Below are 23,993 nucleotides of genomic sequence, written 5' to 3'. Positions count from 1 at the left end.
GGCTTTCAGCAAAAGCATCTTCTCCCGTGCACCGCCAGACATCTGTCAGGATCACCTCCCTGCCACGCGGAATCTCTCCGGAACTCCATTTTTGTCTGGGTGGGAGCCGCCGCCGCCTCTCCAGAGCCGGATGCCATCCATCCTCGTCAGGCCCCATGTCCAACGAGCCAGCCTCACGCACGAGCGCCGGCAGCCCCCGCGGGGACGGGGCACCCGGGCTGCTCCCCAGAGAGACCAGAGTGTGCAGGACGGGGCTCAGCAGCCCTGCCCGTCCCAGCGCACTTTACAGTTTACGTGCCCCTGCCCCACATGGCACCGCACTGGGCCCTTCAACCTCCAGAGGCCACCGGGCAGCCTCAGAGAGGGCCAGAGATTTGTGTCAGGGCTGGGAGGCCACAGGGGCCCAGAGGAGAGGCCCCTAACCCGTTCTGAGGCCACCAAGAGCCAGATGGGAGATCTAAGGGCTGGGGGTTGGAGCAAGTGACAGGCAGGGAGATGGCAGGGCTTGTTCTGGGGCCAGGGTGGCTCCCTGCTTCTGGCATATCTGGTATGGGGGGTCTGGGTGAAGGACAGGCAGGGGGAGATGGCAGGGCTGGGTCGTGTGGGGTGATCCTCCTGCCCTTCCGTGACACCTGTCACAGGTCCATCCTTTGGCAGTGTAACTTCACCTCTCTAAGCCTCACTTTTCTCATCTGCTAAGTGGGTATAATGTAGAGCTACCTTACAGACGTGGGGGTCCTTCATAGACTGTTGGCCTACAAGGAGGGAGGCAGGGGTGGGGTAGGGTGAGCCTGGGGGCTCCCTGTGAACAGAGGAACTGGGCCCCTCCTCTCTGGCCAGTGGGACAGCCCCCTGCCCCGTTGCAGGGCCCGGGGAGTGTGGTGGCCATGCCCAGAGCCTGTGCAGGTTTTCGGTTCTCTGAAGGAGGCTCTTCCCTCTGCCGCCCAGCCTCCCCGCCCTGCAGTGCAGCCTCGCCCCTCCCCGAGGTCTGTGGAGGGGTGGGGAAGGTGGGGTGCTGCCACCCAGCTAATTGTCAACCCTCCGTCTCTGCATAATCACTGGCCGAGGTCACACACATTGGGCCCCGCCAAGCACCTCCTACAGCAGGGACCTGGACTAGACTCAGCGTGGCTCCGTGCCACCTACTCTGATCCACGGCACTGCCAGCATCCCTCAATACCAGGAGCGCCAAGGGGCCCAAACCCTGTTCTGCCAGCAGCCCACGGCCAGGCGCTCTCCTGCCTGCAGGGGCAGCAGGTTCACAGGTGCCTCTAATTGGCCCCGCGGGGGCGGCCCTCCCTCCCCAGCCCTTCCTGGGCCTGGGCTCTGGTGGGCAGGAAAGCCCGCCCTGCCCTGCCTGAGAACATCGAAGCCCTGCGGGGGTGGGGGGACCAGGCTCAGGGAGGGGTGAGGAGCTCGGCAGGGGATTCAGGGGGTGCCCCTGGGATGGGGGCTGCAGCCCCGCCGGGGAGGGCCCGTCTCGGGGACGTTGGCTCCTTCCTGCCCCTCTGTGGCCAGCTCTCCCTGCCCCCGGGCCCGCTGTGATGTCAGTGTGCCGGTGTCCCCACACCGCCCGGGCCACGCCCTGCCCTGGGGAGCGGCCCCCCAAGCACACACGCAGATAATGGGCAGGTGACCGGCCACCGTGCCCAACCTGCGCGCTGAGGCTTGTAACGTTCGCGGCCCGTGCACGTGGATCGTCCGCGGACGCCGCGCCGGTAAATGGCAGCCCCGGCAGCGTTCTGCCAGGAGCCCGGCGCCGACTGCCAAGCCTGGGAGCTGAGGCAGGGCGCCAAGCCCGGGGGTACCATTTTCAGTCAAAAACAAGGAGTGGGCCCGATTTCCGTCTGGGCCCAGCAGCTGGTTCTGCAGGGAGGGGCGGGGACGCCGGGCAGACCTACCGGGGCCGCCTGGTTTACGACGTTTGCGCGCCGTGTCTTTGCCGGGGCACTGCAGGGCCTTACGGAGAGGGAAACTGAGGCTCAGAAAGGTTCCATGACTTTTCCGAGGTCACGTGGCCTGCGAGAGGCAGAGGCAGAATTTGAACTCAGCTCTGCCTCCTTCTAGAACCTGTGCTCTTGCCAGCAAGCCCAGAGGCCTCCCTGGGGACGCCGCCAGAGGTGCGCAGGAAGGGTTTGAGGACGCACGGCCTCCTGGGAGTCGGCGGGGGCTCCCCGGGGCTGCTTTGAAGCGCTGCTTTCGCTCACACGGCCCCGGGTTCTTTGTTCCTCAAAAACAAGAATCTGCCTCTGCTACGGCCCCTCCGCCTCCCTCCCCGAATCACCTGCTCGGGAGGCCTGGGAGGCTGGTGGGTGCCACGGCTACGCAACCGCCACGGTCCTGCCGCAACCGGTTCCTGCAGCGGCTTCATGCTAGTCTGCGAAAACCCCAGGTGCTGCCTCCTGAGGACCCGTCAAAGGCACCCCCCGATCTTACAGGGTTTGGACGCACCTGTGTCCCCCGTCCCTTTGGTCTCAGCTCCTCTGGCCACCCAGCCAGGCCCTGCTCAATCTGTAGCTCAGCCAAACATCCCCCCTCCAGGAAGCCCCCCAGACTACCTCTAGCCGCCCCCGCAGAGGGGCTCACTCCTTCCCTGCGCTCCCAGCAGGCCCTTTTGTTACGGTTAGTGAACACTGTGCACCGGCTCCTTCAGTCTTCCTCAAAGCCTGTGGGCTGAGGCTGTTACGATCCTCGGTTTACTGATGAGGAAACTGAGGCATGGGATTTGGAAGAATGTGCCAGGTTGGGGGCTGCTCTGCCCTTTGTCGGCTTGTGTGTCCCTCTCTCCTGGGGCCGTGAGCTTTGAGGGCGGAGTCGTCCCTGTGCACCCGAGCACACGCCGGGCCCCCGCAGTAGGCTCGCTTTGCAGGCCAGAAGCCACACAGCCTGTGGCCAGAGTCTGGGTGGAACTCGGGTCTCCTGGGCGCCAGCCAAGAGGGACAGATGGCTTGTGGGTACGGAGGATCAATGTCACCATCAAGCCATGGGCGCCCCCCAGCCTTTGCACTGCGCACTGCCATCCCTCTCTCTGGCCTGGGGGCAGCTGGGCGCTACAGAGGTTGCCCAGGCCTCCAAGCCTTAGTCTTCTCATCTGCCAAGTGGGAGCACAAATGCCCCCTCCAGGGGTGTGGGGAGGGCTGGGGCCACCCCCTACGGCACTGGCCGGGTGCTGGGGTGACACCACAAGACACCAGCTCGGTTGTTCGGGACGCCCACTCCATGCTCTTGGCACCCCGGCAAATGAGAAGCAGGTGGGACAGGGTCTGGGGGCCCCGGCTGGGCCAGGACCTGCGGAGCAATGGGCCCAGGAAGCCGGGGGCACCTCTGCATCCTGCGGCCCCCGCGGCGGCGGCTGCTCTCTCCCTTCCGCCGCCCTGAGTGCCGACTCCTTCCTTTGAACCCACCCAGCTCCATCTGCAGGGCCGTGTGGGCCGAGCGCTCCCTTGGCAGAGCCCCGAGCGGCACTTCCAAGATGTGCCGGCGGCTGGCGGCCGGCTCTTGAGACTGCACCAAGAAAACACGCTCCGACTGTCTCCCACTCGTGGCGCCCGCCCAAGGGGCCGCGGCGGCGCTGAGCGCTTCCACATCAATCACTTCCCGGCCAGGGCCCAAGAGAGATGCCCCGGGAGCCGGACCGATTCATATTTGAGCCTCAAAATTAACAGGCAATTAATTTGTTCCCCGCCCTTTTGCCTAAGGGGGGATTCAGGGTAGGTGGGCCGGAGCGGGACGTGGCCACATCGACCCTCTACTCGCTTCCCTCCCGGTACCCTCCTGCCCGGCCGGCCCTTGCTCTGTAATTAAAGGCCTCTTTGCCTGGTGACATCCAGGCGTCCAGCTGGCTCCCAGAAACACGAAGCCACAGCTGCAGGTCTCGCGGGGTCTCGGGGCCAGACAAAACACAGCACCGCACCCGGCCCCGGGAGAGCCTGCCGCCGGGCTGAGGCCACTCTTGGCACGTGGAACAACAGCCATTGCGCTGTCATCGGCTCGAGGACGGGCACAGGGTTTCCCAGATGGCAGCACGGTGCCGGTGCGCTTGGTCACCCGTTTGAGCCGGTGGACAAGGACAGCCACAGCGAAGGCCGGCGTCAGGCAGGTGTCTCCAACCGCAGACTGTGGTCCTCGGCCGGCGGCGACGTCCCCTGGATGGGCTGTGATCGGCTGTGATCGGCATTATCTTTTAAATCGGTTGGGCTGGCCTAGAACACAGGAGAAATTAGAGCTCATCTTTCTTCAGGAGGGCGAGTGTCACTTCGGGGAGCCTTAGTTCCAGATAAACGTGTGTGTGACGGCGCAGACTGCATTTCCCCGGTCGGGTCTAAAAGCCTCAAAGTGTCTTGGCCCCTCGGGGGTGGGGCACAACCCGTCACCTCTCAAGTGAGGGTGCCCGCATTGGCCAGCGACTGCTGCGGTTTCTAAGCTGGTGTCGACTCACAATCTCCATGTCCCTTCCCGGGAGGAGGAGACAGGCAGGGGCCAGGGGCTCCCCCCAAACGCGGTCAGTGGCAGCGCTGGGGCTCCAGCACCCAGATCTGTGACCGCCGGGCTCCCCGCCTGGCATGGAGCCTCCTTCAGCGCCGGTGTGCTCAGGGCGCGGTCCCCAGGCCAGACTCCCGGCCGGGCTGGGCCTGCTGCGGGCAGACCTCGCGGTCACGCGAGTGTCTAAGCTCCTCCCGCCCCAGCTCCTGCCGGATAGGCCCTTCTCAGGCGCGTGCTCGGGTCCCAATCTGCAGCCGCCAATACCGCCTCCCCCCAGCCGGGAACTTCCTTGCACGCCTGGTTCCACGACGCTGAGGTGGAGGAGCAGGGAAAGACAGGTGTCATCTCCCTGCAGCCCCTGACGTCAGAGCCGCCCAGGCGCCGCGACTGACACGTCCCCACGGGCTCCCCGAGCAGAGCAGACGCCGCCGGCCAGGCCGCCACGCGGCAGTTCCCAGCCACTGGACCGGCTGCTTAGTAATGAAGCTGCGAGCCAGCCGCGTCCCCGTCCCCGGCAGGGCAGAGGCTGGCAGGAGCAGGTGGCGGCCGGGAGCTGCTCTTGAGTGAGCCGGGAAAGGCTTGTTAGACAGAAAGGGCCGGGCGGCCGGGCCGGCGCGTCAGCGGATCCTGTAAACGCTCAGGGCAGCTCCGCCTGGGCCGGCGGGCACTGATTTCAAAGCAATTTAACCGCTGGGACTCCCGACTCCCAGACCGAGAGTGTTATTAGAACGAGGGACGGAGGCAGCGCCGCGGCTCGTTGGCACCCGGGTCACACCCAGCCTGGCCGTGGACTCCCGTCCTCCCCGCTGGGGCTCGGCGCTGCCTTCCCAAGGCCCCCTGCCCGGGCGGGAGCTTGCCGAGCGCCGGGCTGCCGGGCCACGCCTAAGGGGGCCGTTCTTGGCCCGTAAGGCACTGGAGAATGCGGTCTTGTTTTGACCTGGACACAGGTGTCAGGACCCTTGCCCACCCCTTATGTGGCCAGTGGGGGACCAGGCCAGAGCAGAGACCGGCCCAGGGTCCCGAAGTGAGGGGCACAGGTGGCCTGGAAGCTGGGTTTCCTCCCCCACCCGGGCCACGAGAGAACTTGAGGGGCATTTCGGGGACGGTGGCATCCAGCCAGCCTCCTCACAAAGCTGCACGAGGCTCCTGTGTTGAGGGCCGGAAACGGCCAGGTGGGGAGCAGGGAGGGGAGTACCTGTGGACACGCGGGGGCCGGGGGTCCTGGGGTGGCTGCCCCGCTCTCCACCCTCTCTTCCCGTTGCAGGTGTTCCAGCGCCGGGAGGACGGCTCCGTGAACTTCTTCCGGGGCTGGGAGGCGTACCGCGACGGCTTCGGCAAGCTCACGGGGGAGCACTGGCTAGGTGAGAGCCACGACCGCCGCCCGGCAGCCTTCTCCCCGTGCCTTCCAGATGCTGCGGGCTCCCAGCCCTCCCCGGGCGGATCTGGCCTGGGTCCCGGCCTCAGCACACCTGCGCCAGCGCACAGGTGCTGCCCGGCACGGCGGCCCAGCCATTCAGGACGCACGAGGCCAATGAGGACGGGGCCGAGGGAGGGGTGGCGGTGGGGGTGGGGAGGGCTCTGCAGAACTGGGATCATAAAGGCCGAGGGTCCCACAGCCCCCGGAATCAGGTGGGGAGCCGTGGGGTGACCGGGGGGCCCTTCCCGTCGCCCTGGGACCTGCTCGCCGTCCTGCAGGCGGGAGCCGGGGCAGGGGCAGGTGCAGGGCTCGCTCCCAGGCACCAGGAGGACCAAGGACGACCCCGGCACTGGCCTGCCCCACGGTCGGCCGTGCCCCGTGGCTGTGCTGGGGTCACCAGGCCTGTGACCCCCATCGAGCGGCTGGCCGGGGCTCCCAGCCGTGGTCCTGCCTCAGTCCCAAGGTGCCCGCAGGCTGCCCACAGCTGGGACGCAGACTGTGCCTGGCACGAAATAAGGGCTCAAAAAGGTTCTGTTGATATTGTTATTATTAGGTATTTACTGTTTACCTTTAAAATCACTCAGTATTTAAAAATTTTTGAATATCTAATTTTGTTCTACACAGTAATACCCTCAAAACCCTCAAGTTTGAGGTCACATATACATATTTGGGAAGTGGTTGTGGCTCAAGGTAAGGTTTTTATTGGGTTTTCTTTTTTTAGATACAATTTCCATACAACAAAACCCGCCACTGTAAAGTGTGGGTTCCAGTGGTTTGGGCATGTCCACAGAGCGGTACAGTACTCACTGCTCGCTCCAGGACATTTCTTCACCCCAGAAAGGAACCTGTGCCCCATGAGCGCCCGTCCCGTGGTTCTTAGATGCGCGTGGGCGGCGGGCTGTGTGCACCTGAGCCGCCCCGGCTGCTCCTCTGGCACCTTAATGTCCCGGCGTGGCTGCCAGCCAAGTCCCCAGGGCCAAGTCCCCAGCGTGGCCCAGAGCAGGCGGGCGGGCAGGGCCACAAAGGACACCAAAGGTGTGGGTGGGCGGCTGAGGGCTGGGAGCCCAGGCCTGGGCACCAGGGGGCCGGAGGGTCCCCGGTCTGCAAGGAGACAGTGGAGCTGCTGGCAGGCGGGGGTGGTGGCCGCAAGGCAGGCTCCAGGCGGCGGGGTGGTGCCCACCCGCTGTGCGCACAGAGGCACCGGGTGACAGTCACCATGTCCATCTCCCCGGCCTGGGGCCCGGATGGTCCCTGACCACAGGGGCGGCCACACGTCCTGGTGGACGTCACAGCCACAGTCCTGCATGCTGCACACCTCCTGTGCGCCCGACACCTCGCCCTCACCTAGGAGGGGGCACTGCTGTCGCCCCCCTTAGAGATGAGGAAACTGAGGCTCAGAAACGTAAGGTCCCTTGTCACAGTGAGTGAGTGTGGGGGGCCGCCCCAGCCCCAGCCCCTGAGCTGTGTGGTGGGAAGGAGGGCAGGACGGGGAGACCCTCGGTCCCTCCCCACCCAGGTGGGCGCAGCGATAAGCAGCCGGCGGCGGGCGGGGGCTGCCCCCGCGTGGCCACGCATCCCCGAGGAGGCGCGGCGGTGCGCCGTATCTTAATTGAAATCTATCACAGCCGCGCAAGGTGCAGGAAGAAGCGTGTAATCCGGCCTTGATTAGCGCGTCCTGCAGACACCAGCCCTGACGGGAATGTCAACGCGGGGCGCCCCAGCCCTGCGCGGCCCCTCCCCTGCCCCTCCACACTCCCGGCCACCTCCTCACTGCGCGTTTTGTCTTTTCCTATTGAGTTATGGGAGCTCTTTATATATTAAGGTTATTGATCCTTTGTCCAGTACACATGACGGATACTCACTCCCAGCCATTTGTCTTTCGGCTTGCTTTTGCTTTTGCTTTTTTTTCTTTTTTGCTTGTTATTGCTTATTTCCTAGAAATTTAAAATTTTTATGTAGTCTATTCTTCCAGTCTTTTCCTTCACATCTCCTGGGTTTTAGGCCCTGCTTTTCCCTCTGGTTGTATTAAAAATGTCTCCGGTATTGTTTTCTGGGGTTTTTCAGTGTTGTAGGTTCAGATCTTTAATCCATCGGGAAGTCCGAGGGGGTGACCATGTGAGGTGTGCGTTTCCCCTAAGCCTCCCGTGCTCTGGTCTGAACGTGGGGGCGGCGGGGTTGGATTGGGCTCAGCACGCAGGGGCCAGGGCATCCGGGAGCTGTGAAGGTCCGGGAGCGATCCTGGAAGGAGGAGGGGGCAGGAAAGGTAGGAGGAACCAGGCCCCAGGTCCCCCGCCCTCAGGGCACCCCTTAGGAGCATGGCTTAGCCCAAAGGAATGGGTGCCGGCGCCCATTTAGTGGTGGGACAGAAATCTCTCAACACCCCCCGTGCCACGTGGTCTCCCTCTTGCCCTGTTCCCGGGCCGCGTGACTTGTCCTGGGTAAGACCTGAACAAGAGCAAGGGGCTCAATCCCAGCTGTGCCGCTCACCAGCTGTGTGACGGGGCCAGACACCTAACCTCCCTGGGCCTCATGTTCCTCAGCCGTGGGGCGGGGACAGTCACAGCCTCCTCTGCTGGTCTCCTGGGAGCAGAGCACACACCTGGATAAGGCGTGCGGCTGGCCAGGCCCCGCGTGCAGAGCTGCGCGGGGATTCTGTAATCAAACTGGGCTCATTCTGATGCATTTGATTCGTGGATCTGTGTGAAGCGCTCAGAACAATGCCTGGCCCTCGTGAGTGCGTCCAGGTGGTGGCTGTTGTCACACTGACCCGCGGGGGGCTCGGAGCCCGGGAGAGGCAGGCAGGAGGGACAGGCTGATGAAATGTCACTCGCTGCTGCTAACTTGTAAGGCGTCTAATTAAATGCCCTGTTAATCAAGAGTAATCACACGGGCAGGAGGCGCCTGAGTGTGCGAGTGGGGGCTGGCGTGGACCTCAGGATGGCGCGGGAGAGCCGAGGACGGGCGGAGAAAGTGGGGCAGGCCGTGGCAGGGGCACAGAGCCAGGCCCTGGGCACGGGTGGGGGCGCCGCCTCCCCCCCCCCCCCGCGGAGCCGCGCCTAGCGAGCGGCCTCCACGCTGGTGGGGAGACCGACAGGGAAACAGCAGCCGCGACCCCCAGTGATAAACCCTGGTGGCAGGGCACAGGCGTTGGCAGGAGGCCAGGCAGCCTTCCCGAGGTGAGGCCTGAGAATGAACAGAAGGTGACCAGGTGAGGAGCAGGGACCATTGTCCCAGGCAGAGGAACAGCCTGTGCAGAGGCTCAGAGGCCAGGAGCAGGGAAGTGCAGGTACCAGATCCCGTCTGGCTCTGGCTGGAGCCCACAGCCTGAGGGAGGCTAAGGGTGCTGTCACCCCCAGACCCCGCCTCCCGCAATCTTTCTCCCAGCCGTCAGCTCAGAACCCCTCGTCTGGAAAGCAGAGCCCGACTTGAAACAAACAGAGAAAACCACACGTGAAAACTGTCAGTGCTCAATTTCTTGCCAGATACAGGCCCGCAGGAAGAAGGAAGTAGCCCAGGGCTGATAGCACGTACTTGGTGGTAGTTGTCCCTTTCTGTCACCAATCATAGGAACTCAGCTGTCATTTCTCCTCAGTTCTTTCTGGGGGTCACTCCTAAGCCCCTCAGCTTCTCCCACCACTTTCTCCCCACTTCAGGACTGAAGAGGATCCACGCGCTGACCACGCAGGCCGCCTACGAGCTACATGTGGACCTGGAGGACTTTGACAACGGCACGGCCTATGCCCGCTACGGGAGCTTTGGCGTGGGCTTGTTCTCCGTGGACCCGGAGGAAGACGGGTACCCGCTCACAGTGGCTGACTACTCGGGCACTGCAGGTAAGGCCCCAGGCTGCGGGGGTGGGGTGGGGAAGGGGGCCATGGTCAAGGCCACTCCCCTCCACCTCCAAGTCCCCCCAGGCCTCACTCCTGCAATGCGAAGCCAGCATAACCCGCTTCGCTTGCCCATTTTGCAGATGAGTAAGCTGAGCCCAGAGCCAGAAATTGAGAGACCTGGGGTTTGGGTCTGCTCTAAAGCGTGCTGGCCGAACCCCCCAGGGCTGGGTTCTCCTCTCAGGCCGAGGCAGGGAAGGGGGGAGAAGGAAGGAAAAGCTGAGAGGAGGCACAGAGACTGCCTAGACCAGGGGCAGCCCTGGGGACCACCAGGGAGGCATCACGTATGTGTGCGCTGCATGGACACCTCCTGGTGTGGACCGGCAGGTGCGTGTGCAAGCGTGCACACCAGTGCGTAAGAGCGGGGAGCATCCGTGTCCATGTGTGTGCACACTCACATCCCGGTCTGTGCGCAGCGTGTCAGTGCCTGTGCTCACACATGCGACACACATGGGTGTACCTGTGCCCCGTGTCCACACCGCACAGGTGACTCCCTCCTGAAGCACAGTGGCATGAGGTTCACCACCAAGGACCGTGACAGCGACCACTCGGAGAACAACTGCGCCGCCTTCTACCGTGGAGCCTGGTGGTACCGCAACTGCCACACGTCAAACCTCAACGGGCAATACCTGCGAGGTGCACACGCCTCCTATGCCGACGGCGTGGAGTGGTCCTCCTGGACCGGCTGGCAGTACTCACTCAAGTTCTCTGAGATGAAGATCCGGCCGGTCCGGGAGGACCACTAGGCCGGCGCCTCGCCCAGCTGCTTGCTGTCTGGCCCCGCCCCTGCCCCATGCCTCCATGCCCGTCCCCAGCCCCTCCCGAGAGAACAGTCTCTGCCCCCTGTGCCTGGCAGACTGCTCTCCGGTGGGGATGGGCCAGGACGGCCCAGACACCAGTGTCGCTGGGCAAGTGAGGTCACACACCACCTTCTCATTGTCCCCACCCCTCCATTTGGCAGCGAACGTCTCCTCCTGCCTCTGCTGATGGCGTCTGGCAAATTCTGGGACCCCAAATTCTACCTGCCCAGACTGGCTCCTCTGCTAAGCGTCTGCCGCCTCCTGGCCAGGACGGTGGGGTCTGCCCCGCCCTGGCTCTGGAAGGTGCCAAAGGTCGCCCCTCTGCTTTGCCAGCCCAGGCACCTGCCATCACGGGGACGCCGAGAGCCGGGTTCAGGGGGACGCTCTCGCGTTCCTGATGCCAGGTCTGAGGCCAGTGCCCTCCAGCCCTGCTGCTGCCAGCCCCCACCGCGAGTCCTGGGTGCCCGGAGGACGCACCTCTCCCCAAAGGGCCTCACCGTGCTGCTCTCCACCCGTGGCGGTGGCCTGGGGGTCCCCAGCCCCCTTTGCTGCTGTGCCCACCCGCTGTCTCCAATAAGGTCTCGCTCTGCTCCTGCCCAGCCTCCTGCCTTCCGCCTCCGGGGAGCCGGAGCCCCGCACCATGCCCCCCGCCATGCCCCCCGCCTCTGGGAGGTGGCGGCAGACCCTGCACCGCTGGGCCGGGCCAGGCCAACGAGGACCTCTTGGTTTTCTGGGATCCTGGGTGGAGGCGGCTGGGGGTTTGGTGGCTGTCACCGGATCCTCCCAGAGGCTGCTGTGTCCGCGAGGAGCCCGCCCCCTGCTGGCGGGTGTGGGCACCACCACCTGGACCGATTTCGCCCGGTGGGGCACTGAGGCACCAGGCCAAGCACCCCCCAGACAGACCGCCTAACACGCGGTTATCCCACCCCCCACCCCTACCCCCTTGCACACACAGCTGGGAACCGCAGGCGCCAGAACCTGGAACCCCAGCCCTCAGTGACCTGTCCGGCAGCCTTGGGCCCTCGTGCGCTCTTGGGACCAGGGCAGGCCTGTTTTCCCAAGTTCCCGCCTGTGGGGGCCTCTGAGAGGCCGGGAGTCAGCCTGGGGAGCTGTGGACGGGACAGGTTGGCCCCCACCTGCCTCCAGGCAGTAGGGCGGGCACGTCTTGATGGGGGTTCAGTCCTCTCTTCCCATCCCACCAAAGTTTGTGCTTAAAAAATAATAAATCAGAGTTGCCAGGGGCGGTAGGAAGGGCCAAGTGCCTCTGGCTGGCCGTGTGACCTGGCTGTCCCCGCTGGCGTCACCTGCTCCTCGGCATCCAGCAGGTGTTTGCAGCACTCCGGTCTGCCAAGGCCAAGTCGGCCCTGGGCGCTGGACAAGACGGCCGCTGCCGCTTAGTAGCCAGCCACAAGCAGAGCCGGCCAAGAAACGGCGATTACAGCCCAGCGTGACCAGGGCGGTGACAGGGAGCAGTCCAGGTGCAGGCAGGGCGGGAGGTGTGGATGCCATGAGCCCACGAGATTTGAGGGGAGTCCCCTCCCCTGGCCCCTCTTCCCACCCCCCGCAGCCCAGGGAGCTGGCCCAGGGGCGCCCCGAGCTTGTCCCAGGGAGGCCCGCTGGCCCCAGGCTGGAGCTGCCAGCCTGGCGTGCCAGCCGCTGTTTAGAAAGTGCCAGGCGCCTTCTGATGTGTCATCAAACAGACTCCGGTGAGTGTGATGTTAATGGGTTCGCAGATGTGCGCGTGCGGCAGGAAGTGGAGCCCTGGTGCCAGGGCCTGGCTGCCGCCCAACGCGGAGCAGCTTGGGCTGGCGCGGGGCCGGGGACAGGTGAGGGCGGCCCCAGGAGCCTCTGGTCCAGGTCCAGGCAGCACGTGTCCCCAGCAGCTGGCCCCGTGGGAGACACTGTCCCTTATAGAGCCCCAGTTACTGCCCTCGAGCCTCTTGCAGGCCCTGCCAGGCGCTGGCCCAGTGGGCACCACGCCGACACAGGGACAGCCCGGCCAGTGCGCCCGCCCCGCCGTCCGGATGGACGTGCTTTGAGGGCTGGCACTGAGCAGGAACGGTCCCTGCACACCCCCTCACAGCCCATGGTCTGACGTCACCGAGATGGGAGTGACCACAGGAAGAGGAGCAGAGGGCTGAGCCCGTGTGGGGGAGGGGCGGCTCCACTGAGGCTTGAGGGAAGAGTGACCAGGCCGAGGGTCACTCGTGTGACAGGGTCACACAGGACCCACAGTCACTGCACTCAGACCCTGCCCCGCCGGGCCTGCCTGTGGCCCTGTCCCACGTGTCACCTGCCCAACCCCCTCTCCCTGTTCCCTTGACGAGGACAGCGGGGTGGGGAGGGGTCTGCGGGTGGCGTCCTCCAGCAGCCGCCTGGCCACACGCACAGGCGGGCAGGTTCCGTGTCAGCCGTGGCCGCGTTTCCCGCCCCTCGCACCATGCATATGTCTCCCCATTAAACCAGAGGCCACCAGCCGGTTTCCTGAGCCCCGAGTCCAGAAGGTGGAGGGACCCTCGGTTTCTCCCCTAGTGGCCTCAGCACACTCGGCCGGGGGCCGGGAGCCGAGCGCAGCTCGCAGAGGGCGTTTCCCTGCGGCCGCGTGTTACAGGTTTTATAGCGTTTGTCTTCGGGGCAGAAGTGACATCGCCGGTGCCCACCTACTCCTGGTCTCCAACCCTTGCTGCCACCTGCCCAAGGCCAGAGCCGCAGAGGCCCTGTCACCCAAGAGCGCAGATGTGGGGGGTCGGTGGGATGTGTCAGCACGAACTGCACCTGCTAAACCAAGGGCGCTGGCCCCACGCAGGGGAGGGGCAGGGGGAGCCGTATGTGTGACATGGGACGTGAGCAAGGCCCTGGGCCAGCTGCAGGTCCCTGTCCTGTGGCTTCAGGAACAACACACCAGCAGGAGGACCCAGCAGGGGACTTGCAGAGCCCAGAACAAGGAGACAAGTGACCGGGCCTTCCCAGGGCTCTGTTTCTTCTGCTTGCAAGAGCAGCTTGTCCTTAAACTCTGACTGGCCCGGGCAGCTGGCAGGACTCGGCAAACCCAGAGGGCTGCGTCGTTGCCAGGGGCGTCCTCGGGATCTGGGGGGACGTGGGGAGGGAGCTGTATGGGCCAGCACAGCTGCCACGGGTGAGGCGTGGCGTAGGACAGTCGCTAGGCAAGGTGTGTGCACTTGGCGTCATGTGTGTTCTGTCTCCAATAAAGTCTCGTGGTGACCCAGCTCCGCCTCTGCCTCTAACCTAGCTGCGTGCCCCCCCCAGCCCCCGTCTCAGGGCACGAGTGGGTCGGACCCCCGACGTGCCAGGACCACATCTCACCATCTCCCCGGAACTGCCCCATCCTTTTAGTCAGAGCAGCCGAATTCCTAGGCAGCCTGGGAGCCCTGGAGACGGCACGGCCCCAGCCGTCGAGAAGAGGGGGGGCCTGGCCGGGGCCTGGCCGGGGCCTGGCCGGCAGCCGGGGGATCCTCTCGGCCTTGGGTTCGGGATGGATCTGGGGTTCCCCAGCCGTGCTGCCCCCAGGACCCCGATGATAAACCGCCCGTGCCGGGCTCTCTTGCGGCTGCGGCTGGAGTGCCGAGGAATCGAGACTCTTTATTAAGAACTAACAGTCCCCAACGGCTATTTATTCTTAAAACCAATTTGAGGCTTACGGATAAAACAATCCCTTGAGTTTATTTAATAAAATCCAGTATTTATCTAGTGTCTGCGGGCTGGTGGAAGAGCCCGCGGTGGCTGTGCTCTGCACTTGGCCTGTCCCGCAGCCGCGGGGGCGGCTGGAGAGGGGCTCGCACTCGCGTGGGGCAGAGGCCGCCGAGTCGGCCGGGAGTCGGCCGGCGGAGCACGGAGCCCACTGTCCCGCCCCCTCGCCCGGGCACGGAGCCCTGCCCACCCGCACAGCTTGTGTGAGACCACAGGGTTGGAGGGGCAGATGGCTGGGATGGGACCTCAGGCACGATAGTCACCAAGGTGATCTCGGCCACCTGCCTCTCCAGGTGGGGCCTTGCCCAATTAACCTCCCCACCCCACTACCCCTCCCCCCCACCGTCGGTCCCCTCAGCAGCAAGTGGCTCTGGCTGCAGCTCGAAGGGTCAGCTGGACCAGAGGTCCTTACAGATGACCAGGGCTGCTCAAGTTTAGCCACAGACAGGGCCCAGGGCGCCCTGGCAGGGCCAGGTCTGGGCGTCGGGAAGGTGGACGGGCCTGGCCGGGACCCCGGGAACAGTTTCCCACCGCAGGGCCTCAGCTCACAGCTGGGCTCCGAGAGGGACGGCAGGTGCCAGCAGACCCGGGAAGCCTGTGCTGAGGGTGCCGAGGGCTCCACCGTCTGGGCTCTCCCTGACAGCTGTTGCCAACACGATGGCGGCTACTGTGCTGACCCCCGACAGCCCCCACCCCAGGATGTGGGCACTGTTGTCCCCAGCCAGTGACGAAATGGGGGCTCAGACAGGCACGGGACTGACTACCAAGGTCGCAACTGGCCCGTGGCCGAGCTGGGCATGGAACCCAGTTCTGAGGGCTCACGTGTGGCTGAAGTGGGTGGCAGGGGAGGGTCCATGCCCCGAGTCAGGGGCCTGGGCTCAGCACGGCCAGGCTGCCACCCAAATCCCGCCCTTCCCGAGCCTCAGCTTCCCCATCTTGAGAACCAAGGGCAGGGGTTGCTGGTCATCTGGGACACCGCCCACCACGGGCAGCTTCCCAGGGAAGCTCACAGCCCGTGCGACTGCTGCCCGCCAGCCCCGCCCCAAAGCCGCTTGGGCTCTGCGGTGCCCCCGGCCTCTGTGTGGGCAGCAGACCCTGGTGGGCCCCGCCGCCCTGACGCACCTGCACCTCCAGGCAGCCCGGACCCTGCCCGACAGCTGCCGGCGGAGCCCCCTCACCCCAGCTCAGCTGGTGGCAGCAGGTATCGTAGCACCGTTGTCCCCCTAACTGCTCAAGAGTTAGGGGGACCCAGAAACTTAGAGGCACACAGGAAGTGCATCTGAAAGCGACCTCTCAGTCCCGGTGGCAGTCAGGGCACCCGGCCAAGCCTTGGAGTCAGGACAGTTGGCGCCAAGTCCAACACCTGACTCGGCTCCAGGCACCCCTGGCCTGAGGGGTGGAATGGGGTAGGGGGGGACCTGGAGCTGGGCTGGGGGACAGGTGGGCCACATGGAGCCTCCTCATACTCAGCCCTGCCCCAAACCAGCACCCAACACTCAGGACCTTATGTGGCCACTTCCCAGAGCCACGGGTCTCAGTCCTGAAAGGCGACCCCGGCGGTTTTCACGGCAGAACCTTTTCTTGGAGCCCAGTATGTCAAACCCAGCAAAGTGGAGCTTTTCTCATGGGGGAAGGGGGTGGCCTATACGGCTGGACCCCATACTGCTCTCTCCCCACCCCCACGGCTGTCCCTAAGCAGTTCTGCAGAGCACAGCCCAGGAACCAGACCTCTCGCTTTATACCCAAGGGGCCCTGCGAGGGCAAGCTCTGCAGCCAGGCCTCCAGCGTGACAAGGACCCGCTGTGGGCTGCCTGCGCCTCAGTAGCCAGCACCCAGTGCCACAATCAGCCAGCACTGACTAGGGACACAGAGGACACCACGCCTCTCAGCTCACGTGTGCACACACACATACGCATGCAGACACGGGGTGGAGGGCACCCAGGCCCCTCAGGGCCAGCCCCGGCCTTGGGGACGGAAGCTGTTCTGGCTAGTGCACCTCTGGTCAGAAGACCTCTGCCACGAGGCGCTCTCTGCCCTGCGGGGTGACTTCTGGGCCCCACACTGCACAGATGCAGGTGACAGGTCAGCCGGGCGAGGGCCCTGGAGACTGGGGAAGCAGCCTGTGCTCAGTTCCGGCCTGGCTGGCGCAGCCTCACCCAGCACCTGGCTGTCGGTGGTGGGAGAATCTGGGCCAGGTGAGGGGCAGAGGCTGGGGTCCCTGCTGGGGCACGGGAGAGGGGGCCTGGGGGCCGCTGGCAAATGCTTCACCCCTGTGCTGGGCAGCCGCCTTCCCCCCACGCTCAGTTCCTGGGGAGCAGGCCGCCGGGGCTCCACCCGGCTGAGCCGCGCGGCCCGTGTCTACGGCAGTCCTGAGAGCGCTGTCACGGTCACGCACAGGGCAGCAGAGGGCCACGCCCACTCCGCGTTGAGTGATCACGGGGTGAGTGCCCTGCAGTGTCGCTGGCCGTGCTCTGGCCAGAGCCGGTCCCACAGGCAGCTTCCTGAGCTGGTCCCCAGCGAAGGGGCCATGTGGGGCCCACCACGCAGACCCCCACCCACAGTCACCGTGCAGATGCGGAGTGGGGAGAACAGCTTCCTCCCCGCCCTGGCTCGTGAACTCACCTGGAGAGAAGCCACCTGGGGCGAGAGGGCAGGGAGTGGCAGGTGCTGGCGTCTTCTGCCGTGGGCGCCGGCGTGGGAAGAGCCTGGATCGAGGAGCCCTTGCCAAGGTCCGCACTGGGGCGGTGACTGCCTCACCTCGGGGACCCACCACCGCAGCCCAGGGGTGGTGTGATCACCCACCAACGTTCAGAAACACGAGGCATCCACGCCAGCGGAGCTTGGGAAGCATTGCCCGGGGGCATGCGGCGCTGAGCCAAGCGGGCTGCCAGGCTGGGAAAGACGGAGCCTGCCTCGCAAGGAACAAACGGGCCGTGGCGCCGGGGCCAGGGCTTGAGAAGGCTTGCCCGGCCGTGTGGCTCCGTGCCCCTCCTGGGCACCCCCCAGGAAGGCGCGGGTCCCACTGCCTGGCTCGCCTCTCGCAGGCTCCAGAGCAGAACTTCTCAGCTCTCCAGGAAGGGCGAGAGAGAGTAAGTGCTGGCTTCACAGGCACCTGCGGCTCCTGCCCGCGACGGCGTCCCGCTAGCCCGGCAGGTGTGCACAGTGTGGACATCACCCCCCTCATCCTCTCCAGAAGCCGGCGCCGCAAAGCAGGGCCGTCAGGGCAGTGAGGGTGGGCAGCGACACCTCCGCCAAGGGACTCTCGAGTCCAGGCCCACAGTTCCCAGTTAACGACGCTGCCACTCTCCCCGAAGGGCAGCCTGGCTGTCCTCTTACCAGGCCACATCCGGCTCGTGTTGGCTCCTTCATCACTGCAGTAAGCGCCACCCCTTCTTCACCACCAGCCTCCCCAATGGAATCCCAGGGTCAGGGGTGTGTGGCCATCAGGCGCGAGGGGGCAAGGACATGGGCGGGGCTATATGAAGCAGGGAGAACCCACCGGCCACACCTCCTGGACGAGGGCCCACAGAGGCTCGCCCAGCCCCGGAGCCCAGGGACCCAGCAGCCCTCCTGGGAGCAGCCCCAGCCACACGGTGAGCACAGCCGCCCTGTCCCCGGTAGGAGCCCCAGCTCAGGCCCTTGTCTGGTCAAGCTGGGCACAGGCAGGCAGAGGGTACCTGGAACTATGGGCAGGGAGGGCCCAGAGAGGTGGAGACAAACACTTTGTCTTGCCGACAGCCCTAGCAGCAGAGATCGGCCACGGGTGCCCTGCCAGGGCCACTGCCTTCTGCCCTGGCGTGTCCTGCTGTTTCCTGGACATTGGGGCCTGAAGCCCTGACTGGTGCTGCAGCCCCATTTTCAGTGGCAAATGCTCCCAGTTTCTACCAGATTCTTGAAGGGGTCCACGGCCCCCCAAAAGAGAAGGGCCACTACCTGCTCTGCACCAAGATGTCACCTTTCTAGAGACCCAGAGGCGCCCCCAGGCGGACTTAGCCCCCAAATGGGAAGGTCCCTGTCCACACTCACTCTGGGGATAAGTGGAGGGGCTCACTCCTGGAGAAAACTGCCTCGTGGAAGCCCCCACTCGGCCCAGGTCCTGATGGACAGGCTTCCCTGGCAGCAGGTGGGAGGCACTGCAGCCCCTGAGGACCTAGAGAAGCTTAGGAGAATTGGATTTGGGTAGAATGGGGGTATTTTCCTTTTTTTTTTTTTTTTTTTGAGACAGAGTCTTGCTGTTGCCTGGGCTAGAGTGCAGTGGCATCATCATAGCTCACTGCAAACTCAAATTCCTGGGCTCAAGGGACCCTCCTGCCTCAGACTCCCAAGCAGCTGGGACTATAGGCACGTGCCACCACGCTTGGCTAATTTTTACATTTTTTGTACAGATGGAGTCTCACTCTTGCTCAGGCTGGTCCCAAATTCCTGGGCTCAAGCAATCCTCCTGCCTCAGCCTCCCAGAGTGCTGGGATTACATGCGTGAGCCACGGCGCACAGCCTCATTATTTTTTTTTTAAAGCTTTCTGGCTAAGCTCACTTCTTTGAAATGTTTTCGAAGGAGCCTTTTCTGGAAAGGGCTCTGGGGACTTCTGTACTGTCTTGTGCAGAGCTGGCGCTCCCCAATCTATCCTCAGTTCAGAACGAGCCAGCTCCAACTCATCACTGGTCATTACCAAAAAGGCTTCCTTTGCGAGGGAAGGGAGCAACGGCTGCTAGGGCAGGGCATTCCGGGAAGTCGTTTCAGACCTCCCCGACTGTCGCGTGTGGTATAGGGCGGCAGGTCAGGGCTTGCGTTCCACCTGGGCTTGACCCCCAGCTCTGTCACCGTAAGCCATGCGATCTTGGGCAAGTCGCCCCACCTGTTGTGATGCTGCCTCTTGGAAATGGGGCTGAACGCCCTCCCGTGGGGGGCTGAGAGGCCCGCCTCATACGCGTGAAAGGCATGTCCCCCGGGCTTGGCGCATCAGGAAGCCATCTGGCTATCAGAATGGTGAACCCATCCGCTTTCTAGCTGTGTGGCCTGGGCACAATCTCAGCTTTTCCAACAGTTTTTTTGCCTGAAAAAGTGGGACTAACAGTACCTACGAAGCAGGTTTACTGTGAAGATGAAATACAACCGTGTGTGCGTAAAGCTCTTAACTCAGAGCCTGGCACATCGCCAGCACTCCCCAGGCTCCCCGACATTTCCACGCTCCTCCCCAGGTTGGGGTCCAAGTGGGGCCAGGACCACCAAATCCGTTTCCTGCCTTCAGGAGCAATTAACTTCCATGTTAGAGACAGTAGCAGGGTGTCCCAGCTAAACAGCTTAGCTAAACCATTTATTATCAAGTTGAAAACCAAGGGAGATTGATGCTTTTACTTTTCTACCCTATGGCTGAGATGATACGGCCCAAGGAGCAATAATTATAAATGAACACTGAACCCCAAATCGCTTGGCTCTCCCGGGGCCACCTGGGCACGGCCCTGCCATCCAGCAGTGGTGGCATCGCAGTGCTCAGCTGCCTTGGCATCAGATCCAGGGAACTGCAGGACAGTGAGAACCAGCCTAATTGGTTCAATCAGCTCCTGAGTCTGCTAATAAAATACAGGCCTGGTCCCTGCCACCGTGTGGAAGCCGGGCTCACGACTGCCGCGCAGGCCTGGGGAGTCCTGCTGACGAGCTGTCCTGCGTGCCGTGTGCAGACTTTAACTTCTTCCTCTTTCCTTGGGTCAGATGCTGAGCCCTCACTCCCTGGCCTACCTCCTTCTCCTGCCGCTGGGCCCCTGCTTTCCTCCGCGGGACACAGGAGGACCCTCAGACGCCCTGGGTATGATCGGAGCCAGAGCGAGCTGGGCCAGCCTGGCCGAGGGGCCCCGACCCGCTTCATGTGGGGCTCCTCTCGGTGGTCGAGAGCTCCACGGCCACAGGCCCTGCTTGTCGAGCCCAAGGGGCTGCGGCTTCGGGCAGAGAGCATGCTGGCTTCAGGTTCCGCTTTGGGAGGCAGGACGAAGGCAGAGAGGCCACCAGCTTCTGGGCCAGCGTCCTGTTAGGGAACCTGGCTGAGGAGCTCAATGGCTACAGCAGGAAGAAAGCGGCTTCCGCTTCGGCCGGCGGTAGGGCCAGGGCGTCTTGGAAGTGTTTCTTTGTGGACTCTCCCTCCGTCTGTCTTCATTCCCATCTTCGCCTCCAGCCTCAAAGACCAAGACACCGAGAAGATGCAGGCATCATAATGCACAACCAGCGGGAGCACTGGTTAGGTGTTTGCTTACTTTTGATTTCCAACTTTGCCAAAGCAAAAAACTACGTGGTGTCAAAAAGGAGGTGGCCAAAGGCAAGCTGCGTCGTGCTTATGAAGGCAACGCTGTAGTTGTTCCAGCTCACCCAGACCCGTCGTCTCAGCCTGCCCCCTCCCCTGGACGTCAGGTTCTGAGCAGCCCCGTGACCCCAGTGGCGTGGACACCAGGCTGCAGTTGGGCCGTGAATATGAACAGGCAGAGAGCAAGGCAGCAGACTCACTACAGTGGTCATCAAAGCTTGGCAGCCTCCACAGGGACGTCAGTAGCTGACATCCAAAGTACATCTGTGAATATTCCCTGAGTGCAGAGTATGGTTCTGAAAGTTAAAAAGAAAAAAATAGCTCGTTCTCCATCCTATTAACACACGACCCCTCTGGCAAGAGCCCTCTGCTGTGGCCCGGAGAGCCCCTTCCGACAGCTGTCCTTCTCTGTGGTGCAGTGTCTGTCACCCCAGGAGTCTCCAGACAGATGAACCAGGAAGGAATACACTGTTGCTGTAGCAAGGTTGCAATTCAAATGTTCAAATATCGATGTGCTATGCCTCTTTTGAAATAAAACTTGTAACAACTGCAAAACCATAATGGAATGCTGGCCTCGTCCCTACAGGTTCTCTGTGCCCTGGAACTGGGTTTCCGGAGCTCTGAGCGCCTTCCCTTTGGGGAGGCACAAGTCCTACCGCACGTCCACACACACCTCTCTCCGAGAGCCCCTCGACTGACAGTGTCAGGGTACAGGGAGACGCAGCACGGGGTGCTTTCCTCCACTCCACTGCTCCTTCCCTGGTTTTCTCAGAACAAGGGGCATTCAGGAAACAACCTCTCCGCCCCAGGAAGAGCCCATGCTCAGCCGGAGCGGCCGCGGCCCCGGGTCCAGGCAGAGCGTCATTTCAAAGGCCGCCTCGGTGTCTCCGCATCACCCCGTGTCGGGCGCGGCGGCGGGCGCTGCTCACTGCCAGGCTGCTCCCACCGCTGCGATGGGAGCGCACGTTGACGTTGCTATGGCGACCGCTCCCCTCCTCCTTCCGAGCTGCAGCTTGCCCCTGTTCACAATTGAATAATTTTCCATTGAGCTGTCACAATTAATTGGTGGATTTTTATTAGCCTTTTAGAACCACACTGGGCTGGGCCCAGCTTGGCACCTTGGAGCATTTCACAGTGTTTCCCTTCTATTAGCGACTCACATTCCCCAGAAGCAGCTCTCAATCCTCCGTAGCCAGAAAGCCACTTCATTAGGGGGTGACAGAACTAAGCCACAAAAGAACCAGCCTGACTGGGGAGCAGAGACGGTGGCGTGACGGGAAAGGAGCCTGGGTGTCGGAGCGGCACCCGGGGTCCCCACACTGCCTTCTCCGGGCTCTCGCAGGTGCCCTGCATCTTGGCTGCTGTGGCAGGGAGAAGATGACAGCACCTGAGCGTGGGCCACGCCACTCTTCCTGGCTCCACCGCTGTCCAGTGAAGAGGAGAGTCACGGTGCCTCCTGCACAGGATGTTGTCACCAGCAGCTAACGTGACACTGACAGGAAGGGACACATCCCCAGGGTCCTTGCTGTAAGGACGGCGCTGGCAGTCACAGGATGGACACACAGATCCTCTTGGGGGCGGGGGTGCCCGTTCCGCGTGGCTGTTAAAGGTGGGAGGTGGTAACCTGGGTCCCTCCCTCCCCCAGCTCAGCCACGAACATAAAGCAGCCAGAAAACATGCCCAGCCAAGACCAGGTGACACACAACAGACCGAGGGCCAAGGGCAGAGCAACCCCCTGGAGCAAGGTCCCAATTTCTACCTGCTCTGATAAAGGACCCCACAGAGACAGCTTGAGATCCTGGAGGACAGCAGGGCTGAGCTATCCTGAGTGTCTTTACACACGCCTCAGGTACGCACCAGCCGGTTTTTGATTCAGCAGGATTGGATTAACCTTGATGGAGAAACATGGGATAATGGAAACGGGTGAGGACTCCACATGAGTGGGTGTACTGTCATCATGCTTTTACCATTGAAAAAAAATCAACAAGCTACTCTTTCCAGTTTGCTTGTACATTCGCACTCAATAACCCTGAAAACCACAACCACCCAGCAGCTAAGGGCACTGACCTGTCCACTCGACTCCCACTGGACCCAGCCAACTTCCTCTGTCACCCCTGCCCTGCTGCCACCCCACAGCTGCAGCCAAGGTCTTTGGGTCCTCTCATGCCACCCAGCATCCCCTTGGCCCGGCTCTCTTCTCAATTGGCAAGAGTACTCCTCTCCAGGTGAGACTCCAGAAACATCCGTCATGGAAGCACAGAGACCGAGCTCCCTGAGTGCTGGCAGTGGCTCCACCTGGCCCAGAGCACCCAAGCCGTTTGCATCTATTTGTTGTATTTATTGAAGATAAAAGTTTTCATCTTGGTGTGTAGATGTAAAGGTATTTGGGGCCGGGTGCGGTGGCTCACGCCTGTAATCCTAGCACTCCGGGAGGCCGAGGCGGGCGGATAGCTCGAGGTCAGAGTTCGAAACCAGCCTGAGCAAGAGCGAGACCCCGTCTCTACTATAAATAGAAAGAAATTAATTGGCCAACTAATATATAGAGAGAAAAAATGAGCTGGGCATGGTGGCGCATGTCTGTAGTCACAGCTACTCAGGAGGCTGAGGCAGGAGGATTGCTTGAGTCCAGGAGTTTGAGGTTGCTGTGAGCTAGGCTGACGCCACGGCACTCACTCTAGCCTGGGCAACAAAGTGAGACTCTGTCTCAAAAAAAAAAAAGGTATTTGGCATCAAAATGGATGGGAAATATTTGTAATTTCCCGTATGTTGGAAATATTAATACAAATCTTCAAGGAAAACACCAGTACAGGATCCTGGGAGCAGCCAGCTATAAAGCAGCTGCTGTAGTGAACAAGAGGGACATCACCTCGTCCTAGCTTTGCTCCAGTGCCAAACATGCTGCATGACAGATTTCATTAAAGACCCCAAACTCAGCACGGTACTTTTTACCCCCCTGGGTAAGGAGCTGCTGCAATCCACAGTGCCCCCGGCCCTCGGGGATGCCTGCCGGACCATGCCTCGGAGCCTTCCCCGATTGCAGGAGTGACTTCAGCTGGAGCTGGGGGACCTGCCCAAGATGTCAAGTGACCACCAGTGCTGACAGGGGGACACTGTGGACAGTCTGATCCTGCCCCATGTCTTCTGTACGAGACATTTAGGAATCGGTTCCCCAGAGCGCTCAATGGAGGAATGCTGCCCATAGATTTACCTCTGACACCTGAGAAGCTGGGCCAGTGTGCAGGAGCAGCCCGGCCCTGGGGCACAGCTCTCTGCTGGTTGCGCTGCGGCCACCTATACAAAGGCATCAGCTGGCACGTACTGCGTGACCTTGGCCAAGCTGAGCCTCCACTTCTTTACCTGACAAAGGAAGACAGTGACAGAAACTCCCTCATAAAAAAAAAAATAA

At 62.8% G+C, this 23,993-nt stretch overlaps 2 protein-coding genes across 2 annotated transcripts in view; both read left to right on the top strand.

The window, feature by feature from the left end:
- Positions 1–13,864, top strand: part of FIBCD1 (fibrinogen C domain containing 1) — a 30,328-nt gene extending 16,464 nt beyond the window's left edge. The window contains exons 5-7 of the mRNA XM_012754510.3: positions 5,747–5,843; positions 9,553–9,732; positions 10,273–13,864. Of these exons, the coding sequence (XP_012609964.1) occupies positions 5,747–5,843; positions 9,553–9,732; positions 10,273–10,532 (537 nt within the window). The 3' untranslated portion in view covers positions 10,533–13,864. The remainder of the gene's footprint in view (positions 1–5,746; positions 5,844–9,552; positions 9,733–10,272) is intronic.
- Positions 13,865–20,004: 6,140 nt separating this feature from the next.
- On the top strand, positions 20,005–22,072 carry QRFP (pyroglutamylated RFamide peptide). Its single transcript, XM_076008439.1, is given in 4 exon segments — positions 20,005–20,155; positions 20,158–20,208; positions 20,211–20,384; positions 21,930–22,072. Coding segments are annotated over 4 exon segments (519 nt in total).
- The last annotated feature ends 1,921 nt before the right edge of the window (positions 22,073–23,993 follow it).

Source organism: Microcebus murinus, chromosome 12 (genome assembly GCF_040939455.1).
Source record: "Microcebus murinus isolate Inina chromosome 12, M.murinus_Inina_mat1.0, whole genome shotgun sequence".
Lineage (NCBI taxonomy): Eukaryota > Metazoa > Chordata > Mammalia > Primates > Cheirogaleidae > Microcebus > Microcebus murinus.
Note: the sequence above shows the minus strand (reverse complement) of the source record. Positions and strands in the feature narration are given on the sequence as shown.